At 40.6% G+C, this 11,152-nt stretch overlaps 1 protein-coding gene across 1 annotated transcript; it reads left to right on the top strand.

The window, feature by feature from the left end:
* LOC124150292 (carbohydrate sulfotransferase 15-like) lies at positions 1-10,668 on the top strand. Its single transcript, XM_046522265.2, has 7 exons — positions 1-1,095; positions 4,085-4,289; positions 5,100-5,213; positions 7,079-7,235; positions 8,341-8,491; positions 9,580-9,721; positions 10,482-10,668. Exons 1-7 carry the CDS (start codon positions 778-780, stop codon positions 10,652-10,654), a joined length of 1,260 nt encoding a protein of 419 aa, XP_046378221.2. The 5' UTR covers positions 1-777; the 3' UTR covers positions 10,655-10,668.
* The last annotated feature ends 484 nt before the right edge of the window (positions 10,669-11,152 follow it).

Raw genomic sequence — 11,152 nt, 5'->3', positions numbered from 1 at the left:
GACAAGCATGGTCGCCTTTTAGGGCAAGCATGGGTTGCTGAAGACCTATTCTGCCCCGGAGTGATGCATCTCAGTGCGTATAGATCTGATACCTTCGACCTTCACCTTTACATCGTATGCAATGGTTGGTGTTTCCAAGTGAACATGCAATGACAGATGGAAACCCATGTCGTAGGCCCCGCCGGATGGGATGATCTCCATAAATTGGGGAGCAATGGCAAATTGTACGTTTTCACAAGGGATTGTTATGAACACTAAACCTGACTTCATGAGGACAGGGTGTCGGTACGACATTCCAGCCAAGTTTCTCCATATCCATCCAAGCACAAGCGGGGTCATGATTTGGCTGACAAGGCAGAGGCAGAGTAGTCCAGGCTAAGGAGGCCAGTTTTTCACTCAACTTGGAACAAATTGCAACAGAATTTATTACACCACAATTCATTTCTACAAGGTCCCGAAAACAACATACTAAAACTCCAAAGCAATCCCAGTTTGGGAAATATGTCGTATTTGCATAATCCAATATGGCCACCAATTATCAATATATCTTCCATATTACAGATGAGGTTCAATGTTTTGATGAAAAAAGCACGTGAAGATTGTGTTTAGAGATGTGATTAAAGATGTTGTGATTAGATGTTTTGTGATTAGAGATGTTGATATAACAGCTGTTTAACAGCTGGGGGGCATCACAGTGGAAGTGCAGTTGATTAGGTATCTTGTTATAACATGTGGAAACCCATCTAAATTAGGAATAGCGACTTTTACTTCCAGGGAATGGGAAGAAACTGCGTTGTTGGAACCATCCTACTGCTGACTGTGGCCCGTTTGACCAGCATGTATCTGAATATACACCATGGTACATGCGTATCTTCTATTAATAACCTTCGTTGGATCAATAACCCCAAAGTTACTGACTTGTACAACACACATGTCCAGACACATACAGCAGATGGAAGTGAGACGGAATACCTTGAAGATAGCCATGACGCACAGCGGAGTAAGACAGATGAAGCTTGTCCCTGGAACAATATGTCACCACCACTTGACGACAACACAAAGAAGAAATATAAAATCCACGATCTATTTCGAGTGGTAGGTTTTGGATTTTTTTCATCATTAGATTAATGTATAAGGACACTTTCCTGTATTCACAATAGATCCAGATTGTACAGCATGTTCAGAAAGGCGACACAACTCGTTCCATAATCATGAGAAGTCCTCACTAAAGGCAACAGCAATTTAAGATTCCCGATCCACTGGAAGAAATATATGTTCATCAACACGATCTATTAACGTTGACTGTCATGTATATCATTGCCCCCATATATACCGTAGATATAGCAATACATTTACGGGACATGGGTAATACATACGGCCATGGTACCACACTCTAAGCCTTCATATGTGCAGACCAATCCTTAAATTGCGCTGTGGAGTACATAGAGCAATGAATGTAAATGTCTTATAGAGTTTACACAGTCATGGTACAAGCATCAACGCTGAATATGCCTTATTATTTAGTTTGGGAGATTGTCATCCGTTGTGCCCCAGTCTTAGAACATAGCCGATGGATTAAGGAGTTCATCATACCATTCCGTGAAAAGTTATTTTCAAAATACATGTGTGCGTTTTAAACCTAATAATTACACAACGAGACTGAAGGTGATGTGATGATGGATATGTATTATCTATAAACATTGTGTGGAACACATTGACAAAAATGTAATAGCAGAGAAAACCGCAAAATATTTGCACAACGGAATGCAATACTATGAACGTCTTTATCTCATGAGTGAGTGAGTGAGTATGGTTTTACGCCGCTTTTAGCAATATTCCAGCAATATCACGGCGGGGGACACCAGAAATGGGCTTCACACATTGTACCCATGTCGGGAATCGAACCCGGGTCTTCGGCGTGACGAGCCAACGCTTTAACCACTAGGCTACCCGACCGCCCTTATCTCATGATAATTACCACAAGCTGAACCTTCAACATACGTATGTATTGCTTTTCATTGCACAGTTCGACGTGTTGTGTGTTCTCTCTCATTACCTATTGTCAAAAAAGTCCCGAACAATGCCACCTGGGTTATATAATGCAACCCTGGTAACAATGCCTGGTTACAATGCCACCTGGGTTATATAATGCAACCCTGGTTACAATGTCTGGTTACAATGCCACCTGGGTTATATAATGCAACCCTGGTTACAATGCCTGGTTACAATGCCACCCGGGTTATATAATTCAACCCTGCTTACAATCCCTGGTTACAATGCCACCTGGGTTATATAATGCAACCCTGGTTACAATGCCTGGTTACAATGCCACCCGGGTTATATAATGCAACCCTGGTTACAATGCCTGGTTACAATGCCACCCGGGGTATATAATGCAACCCTGGTTACAATGCCTGGTTACAATGCCACCTGGGTTATATAATGCAACCCTGGTTACAATGTCTGGTTACAATGCCACCTGGGTTATATAATGCAACCCTGGTTACAATGCCTGGTTACAATGCCACCTGGGTTATATAATGCAACCCTGGTTACAATGCCTGGTTACAATGCCACCTGGGTTATATAATGCAACCCTGGTTACAATGCCTGGTTACAATGCCACCTGGGTTATATAATGCAACCCTGGTTACAATGCCTGGTTACAATGCCACCCGGGTTATATAATGCAACCCTGGATACAATGCCTAGTTACAATGCCACCCGGGTTATATAATGCAACCCTGGTTATAATGCCAATTCCAATATTTTCAGTCCGAACGTTCCAACTCCCTGGTTGCAAAGACAATTTTTATATCAATTTCCAAACAGTTGAGATCATTCCTTCTTCTAAATCAACAAACTAACTGCATTGATGTCAGGCGGTTTTACAGCTAACCCCTGGTCAGTTCATTTATGCCTTCAGTCCCTTAGAGTAATTATCACCGGATCATTCAAGTCCCAATACAGTAAACCCGATGTAATAGACTGTATTGACAATCAACAGCCCCCAATGACGATGATGTAGTGACTATAACCTCACCCTGTTTATAATGTCAACATGATTATAATGCCTCCCTGTTATAACGCCACCCTGTTTATAATGCCACCTTGATTATAATGCTACCCTATTACAATGTCACCCTGTTATAATGCCACCTTGTGTATAATGCCACCCTGATTATAATGCCACACTGTGTATAATGCCACCCGGTTTATAATGCCACCCGGTTTATAATGCCACATGTTCTGCTGTACGAAAGGTGGCAACACAACCAGGGAGGACTGTAGATCATTTGTTTTGCTGTCTGGATTAACGTATATCATATAATGCTAGAATCTATAACATACACGCCCTTTTTACTACTGTGTCGATTACCGTCAGATATGATGCCAGAATCTATGAACATTTATATCCTTTGAAATGCCGTGTGGAATATAATATGCTATATAATGCTAGAGAATCTATTAACATATGTAACACATGTTATATTTGTGATAACACTTTCTTAGTAAAGTTCAGATTCTAGTATTCTTTTGGGTTTAGTCCCATCCGGTATTCGAACCTACACTCCCAGAGTAAGGCACGTAATCGCCAGCACACAAAGTCAGAGATCTAAACCACTCAGCCACCAAGGTTCCCACAAAATGAAAGTCCGGCAACTGGTAGCCTAGGTCACGTACTTTGTGTACCCCTCTGATAAGTGTAAATTCACATTACACGGTGACTCACGTAGACATTTGTCAAGTCACGCCAAACACGTGTAACAAACAAAATAGCCGCTCTTCCCAGAGAGTACTGGATTGTCGATTATTTACAGACCGCCGTGTTACAGCGGGACTATTGCTGACAAACAAACAACATTGTATCCCAATTCCGTGGATCGATGCTCATGATATCATCACTGGATTGTCTGTTCCAGACTCGATTATTTCCAGACCACCGTCATGTGGTTGAAATATTGCTGATTGCGGCGATAAACAACAAACAATCAATTAAAATCAGTCTTCCTAAAGCCTAACTATTTCGTGCTAGTTTCGCAGCTGGTCAATCCCTCTGATTTGGCGTTTTTCCATATTTCAGAAGAAACCTGCCTTCTTGTCAGACTACAAAAATCCATGTTGGAGGAAAAGCAACACCAGAAGACTAGTATGTCTCCCGTACTTTTATCTTGTCGGGTTTCCCAAATGCGGATCGACCTTCACCTTCAGTACCATAGTCGCTCATCCGGAAGTGGCCAAGCCTAAGAAAAAGGAAACTCATTGGCTTGCCAGAGGTAGATATAACGGTAAGTCCAGTTATTTCCTTTATGAAACCTAACCTGAAATAAAAGTGCTGCTAAAAAACATAAATAATTTTGTAAACATGTTTCAGCTGAGAGATGTGAAAAGATAAAGTGTGAAAAATGTAAAGGTATTACAAGAGGTAATGTAAAAAATATAATAGTGAGTGAGTGAGTTAAAATTAAACGTCGCATCGGCATTATTCCAGCCATATAGCGACGAGACCAAGTTAACATATTTACAATTCAGTCATTTATGCAAAAGAAATTATAATAGTTTATGCAGCACAATATTAGCAGCAATTTTTATTGGCAGTAAACAGTTTGGAACCATATAACAGCCAAATAGAAGCAAATTGTGGTATAAGACTTCACTTTATTACCCACGGGGTTATAAGTAACCGAGTACATAAAAGTCGCACTCGTGTAAATATCACTTCTCGGGCACCAGTGCATTGTTTCCGTCACCCGGACGGCATTGTTGACGTCATTCAAATCTCATTGTGACGTAAAGACGGAATGACGTCACACTAGAAATGACGTCATAGCTGCTGACGTCATTCGACAAATTGTGGTTTTCTATTACAGCGGTGGTGATCAGTGCATTTTTTTTTAAAAGGGGAGCTCATAAAGGATTAAGAAGCAATCGGTAAAAAAAGAAACTGCTACACTCACATGTGCGTCATACTGATGTTACACAATTCGTGCAAGAATTCATGTATAAATACAAGAATTCTGACATTCGTTTCCTAAAACCAGCATGACACACATGCTCGCATAATAAACCCTAATTACATTATATGCTTTCATTTTCAGTGAACTCAAATTTGAACAGATTCTTGGGCATGTTCTCAACAGTTGCAAAAGTGATAGAAGAGAATGTGATTGCTGATTCCCATACAGACAGAACATTCCACCCATTGATCACAGGTACGGCACAAGTCAAATTCCAGTCAGTTATGAATGTATAGTTAATTATTAATAAACCCTGACAGAATACAACAAAATTGGCCTTGGATCTTTGATTCCCAAGTGGCCAACATATAACTACATATGTCAAACATACACAGTGGCTTGTCACCGTGGATAATATAGTGACAGATGTCAAATACACATATATGGTTGTCTCCACGTGGATATGCAAAATAATGATCCAATAGAAAATAGTAACCTTCAATTCTCTTTTGTACTGGATTTTAAAGCTCCATAAATAGAAAAATATATTGCTGGGTCCAGCAAATCCCTCTCTCAAAGATTAGTCATAGTTTTTCTTAAAATCAAGAAATGTATTGAGACTAGATATGTTTTACAGCTGCATCCGCAAAAACAGATACTTATTTTAACTAAAACTGAGCGAAAAAGACCAATTGATTTTTTTGTGGCAGACATTTGTTTTTTATACTTCAACAGTCTGAAGTATGGATCACGTGGTCGGTCCCTCGGTGATCTTATTTCGTGCAATAATGGTCAAATAGACAAGTTCCTTCCGTTAAAGATCAAGACTGTATGATCAGAGTGATGACTTTGAAAGTCACATTTGATGTCGAGCAGTATTCTAACATCTACAGCCTTTGGCATCTACATTTCACAACTTTTGATGTACCGTCTAACATGCTCTTTCTTCGAAACACTCAACGTGTGTCATGCTCAAAAGTTATTTGATCAGGGTTATAACATTCGAGACCTCAGTAAGGATTTCAGAAAATCTATATGTTACATGCGTGCACCAAACCTATGTCCGATACAAATCCCTAGTTTGACTTAACCGTTTGTTCCCGTGATTTTTAAATGAAGAACACTTGACTTGCCTTTGTATGTTTTTGTAACGATTGCCATCGGTGGGGTAGGATACGCTTACCTTTTTGCGATCGCGAATTATAGTAATTTATAAAACACATGCTTTCGAAATATTTGGAATCGCACAATCGAATGTATAAGAGTTTATTCATATATATGTTATAGGAAATATGTATAATCAGTGAACATGTGGATTCCCTGAAATTTTCAGGGGTTATATTTAATGTCTGATTCACTCAAGGGACATACATAATCCCTTAAATTTTCAGTTATACACATTCCAAGATTTAACATCAAGTTGTTTTTTTCCCTGACTTATTCCCTGAAATTACTTTTGAGGCTCTCATATGCTCAAACTTGATGAAAGACATCGGGAAGACAAATTTATTTTGCATGATAACAAACACTTTTCACTTAACTTAAGAATTAGTCTTAACTGTAATCAAAACATAGGATAGAAATGAGATTAAAATACTGTAAATCGTGAAATGTATGCGTCTCCAGAAGAATGCGACCGATATGAATGTAACTCAATGCCACTCAAACACTAAATTGTTCTTGTTTGGTAGGGGTATATCCTAAGTTTGATGTAGCATTGTTTTGATTACAGTGAAGAAAAATTGTAAGTTAAGTTAAGTGAAAGGTATTTGTCATCATGTCAAATAAATTTGTCTTCTCATAAATAATTTGTTTGTTTTTTATCAAGTTTGACCATATAAGAGTCTCAAAAGTAATTTCAGGGAATATGTCTAAAAAACTTGATGTTAATCAGGGAATGTGTTTAATACCTGAAAAGTTTAGGGACAATGTGTATTCCCTGAGTGAATCAGACATTAAATATATTCCATGATTATACATAGTCCCTGTAACATATATATGCCAAGCATACAAGCTGAACCTATTATTATACATATTTATGTCAAGTAAACATATATGGTTGTCACACCCTTTCTGTAATCCAATCTAGCATAACCATCAACTTACCCTTTTGTCACAAGGTGATGGCTCCCCTTCTACAGTGTGGAACAACCCCAACTGGCGTTACCTCCCGGGCAACTACAACTGCACCGAGCCTCGTGTCCTCACCCCGCACTATATCCATCATCTCAACCCCTCCACTAACATCATCATCGTCATCAGGAACCCTACTGATATGTAGGTCTGCTACCTCCAGTACACATAACGATCTTCTCAACTGTCTTCATTTACATATTGGGGGCACGGGGCACGGGTGGCCCAATCGTCTAAGGCGCCGCGATTCGCCGTGTAGAGTTGCGTCTCTTGGGCACGCCAGAAACCTATCATCATGGGTTTGAATCCCGGTTCGTTCCGTTTATGTTTCTAGGGTTGTCAGCGTCATACCCGTGCTTTAGGGTTTCACCGAAGTGGTAAATGTCTGAGACCTGCATCATTTCGGGCTTTCCTCCAACATTAGGCTGACACGTCGCGATATAACTGGAATACTATTTGAGTCAAACCCAACTCACTCACTCACTCGCTCATTTACCTATTAGTCAGCACAGTTACAGTAATGGCTGATGCTACAAGAATGTATTACATTGGAATATATCACATTTATTCATGCTTATATTACGTTATATTAAATTATGTAATGCATCATGCAGTATGTGGGCTGGTGACGTAGGCTAGTGGTTAAGGTGTTCGTTCATCAAACCGCAGGCCCAGGATCGATTCCTCCCATGTAGGTAAACTTCTCAGTTCTAGAGTCTCCCGCCATGATATTGCTGGAATATTGCTAAAAGCGGCGCAAAACCATACTCACTCACTTACTTCGACCAGCATATGTTGTTCATATTCTAAAACGGAATTCCCACCATGTGAGATTTCTATGCGATGAACTATGCAACGTGAATGTATCTTACTAAATTTAAGTGTCATACATGTAAAGGGTGTAAAGTCTTTACTTTGCATCAACTAAATGTCCATATCTATTTCTTACTAACTAGGGGCACGGGTGGCCCAGTTGTCTAAGGCGCCGCGATTCGCTGTGCAGAGTTGCGTCCCTTGGGCACGCCAGAAATCTATGGTTGTGGGTTCGAACCCCGGTTCGCCCCGATTATGGTTCTAGGTTTGTCAGCACCATACCCGTGCTCGTGGGTTTCACCGAAGTGGTAAACGTCTGAGACCTGCTCACTTCAGGCTTTCCTCCCACATTAAGCTGACACGCCGTGATATAACTGGATAAACTGTTAAAAGCAGCGTTAAACCAAACTCACTCACACACTCTCACTAATTGCAGGAGGATATCCGACTACAACTACTTCTACAAAGGTCATATAACGGCAGAAAGCTTCCATGACAAAGTGGTTGATGACTTAAGAATGTTTAAAGATTGTTGTTCCAAGTTTCCCATGAGGACCTGTGCATACAACAGCAGCTTTAAGGAAAGAGTGAGTGGTTGGGGTGCAAGCTCTTTTTCTCCTGACAGGTGCGACCATGTAATATGATTTATAAATATGTTCCGTGTCCCTCCAGGGTTTAGATAAGGACATATATCTTTATATAAATGATAAATCGCAAAGAACAATGAGAAACGAAGCTTGGTTTATTACACGATAAAACATCATGGCGCCATTTCTGGAGATTCAAACATCCGCTCGCATCTTGATGACGTCGTAAATGTGGACGACCTTATGTTTCATGAGTTTAGTGAATTGATCCCTATAGATGTAGCTGGAAAACGTAGAGGAGCACATTGGCCGAACGAACGCATTCAAAAGTGGGAGAGATATGACAAACGGTATTGGGAGAAAGGGTGCAGACAATCGACGTGTGAATTGTGAGAATATTAAATAACAAACATAACTCTCCTGTTCATAGAATTGGCTTGTCCGACATTGCAGAGGTGGGGCTGTATTCAGGCAATCATCATTATTCAAATACGTGTAAATGTTTTAAAATTTGAACATGTTATTGGTATCAATAAAGAGGCTGCATCCCCCATGGCAGTGTTTTATTGTACGATAAACAACTCCCAATTGTCGTTTATTATTTTAATTGAACTTTTAGTTACCTTCATTAATTAAAGTCGATTGTATTGAACGATAAACAACTTCCACTTGTCGTTTAGTTACCTTCATGAATAACAGGAGATTCTATTGTACGAATATATATAGTGCCAAATCAAGACTGTTTATCAAATTGATCATGAATTGAACATGTGCTTAATTGCCCAGTTCAACAATTTGAAAACCAGGGGAGATAGTCCTACAGTATACGTCTTCTGTATTACCATGCATATCCACAGGATTATCTCCCTTGTCCAGCATACCACCCTCTAAATGCCAATTGATCAAGCAACTTAATCACCAAAGGGTTTCTGCAGGAGAGTGTTCCGATGACTACACGCGATGGGTCGAGTGTTTTGTTCTTAACAGGTATGGGGTTGAACACAGCTAATGCATTCTTAAAGTGAATTAATATTAATAATGACGTTGATGGATGTGTCACGTGCATGTTTACGTCTTCTCATTGTCAGATGTTGATCGGCCTGTACCACGTGTTCATCAGCGACTGGATGAAAGTTTTCCCTCGAGATCACATCTTGATTGCCAGACTGGAAGACATGCGCGATGATCCTTACGCGTCTTACTCAAAAATATTTGAGTTCCTCGGCCTGAGTATGATATAGTTTTCAGTACTTTGAAATGTTTGGTTAAACTTTGAATGGTAGTTATAAGTCAACATTAAATATCTGGTTCATTGTGAGTGAGTGAGTGAGTGAGTTTGGTTTTACGCCGCTTTAAGCAATATTCCAGCAATATCACGGCGGGGGACACCAGAAATGGGCTTCACACATTGTACCCATGTCGGGATTCGAACCCGGGTCTTCGGCGTGACGAACGAACGCTTTAACCACTAGGCTACCCGACCGCCCCTGGTTCATTGTGACCTCCTGAACAAAGGGTTATGAGGTGTAAAATTATGTTTCATGTTTAATGTTCATTAAGCCTCATAGTTACCGTGCATGTTAATACTTGACGTAAATATAGGGACACAACCATTTCCATAGCCACACGATTGTACGCTTCCGACCATGTCGTGAGCATCTGATGTCATTGGTGTGAGTGACGTAGTCTTTGTTTAAACTGCTCTTGCTTTATTTTTATTGCTTCCACATTAATCATTTGTGATTAAGGAGACTGACATGGTTGTTTATTTTGTGTGTAAACACGTGGCTTCATGATCGTTCTGGGGGCAGTCGGGTAGCCTTGTGGTTAAAGCGTTCGCTCGTCACGCCGAAGACCCGGTTTCGATTCCCAATATGGGTACAATGTGTTAAGCCCATTTCTGGTGCCCCCCGCCGTGATATTGCTGGAATATTGCTAAAAGCGGCGTAAAACCATACTCACTCACTCACTCATGATCTTTCTCCATCAGGTCAAGTGTCTCGATCAGAGCTACATCAGATCCTGAGCAAAAGCAACATGAATCAAAGCAGAAAGCGATTTCAGGTGAAGAACGAGACACGCCGTCTACTAGAGGACTTTTTTAGACCTCACAACATTGAGCTTGCAAAATTGATGAAAAATACGATTCCCATATACATTTAAACATGTACATTAGTAAATTGGTATAAAATTATGTTAATTTACAACTAATGCTTGATGTGTCATTGATATTATCTCCACGTGCTGCATGTATCATCACTACTTGTTTGGTGATGTGAAACTTATACAGTGACGACGATGCACGTGTGTGTCGGACTCCGTGCACAAACAAGTGCGGTTTCAGAGTGACATGGGGGGCGGTCGGGTAGCCTAGTGGTTAAAGCGTTCGCTCGTCACGCCGAAGACACGGGTTCGATTCCCGACATGGGTACAATGTGTGAAGCCCATTTCTGGTGTCCCCCGCCGTGATATTGCTGGAATATTGCTAAAAGCGGCGTAAAACCATACTCACTCACTCACTCAGAGTGACATGGATACCCCACGCAGACACAGCAGATTCACTCCGAGCCGACCAGTTAGTGTTTTACCCATTTAATCTCGCACGCCAGGCGGGGTAACAACTAGCCCACTTAGGATCGAACCACCGACCTCGGATTCTCA

The sequence above is a fragment of the Haliotis rufescens genome, unplaced genomic scaffold, assembly GCF_023055435.1.
Source record: "Haliotis rufescens isolate VD_foot unplaced genomic scaffold, xgHalRufe1.0.p SCAF_33, whole genome shotgun sequence".
In the NCBI taxonomy this organism is placed as follows: domain Eukaryota; kingdom Metazoa; phylum Mollusca; class Gastropoda; order Lepetellida; family Haliotidae; genus Haliotis; species Haliotis rufescens.
This window is presented reverse-complemented; position numbering and strand designations above follow the sequence as displayed.

What these genes read in the sequence shown, in the direction of transcription:
- LOC124150292 (XM_046522265.2), top strand. Translation starts at nt 778, where the DNA reads ATGGGAAGAAACTGCGTTGTTGGAACCATCCTACTGCTGACTGTGGCC. An exon ending in ATCAGGAACCCTACTGATAT is followed by an intron (nt 7,236 to 8,340) that starts GTAGGTCTGCTA and finishes CACTAATTGCAG; the next exon opens with GAGGATATCCGACTACAACT. An exon ending in ACAGCAGCTTTAAGGAAAGA is followed by an intron (nt 8,492 to 9,579) that starts GTGAGTGGTTGG and finishes TCTCATTGTCAG; the next exon opens with ATGTTGATCGGCCTGTACCA.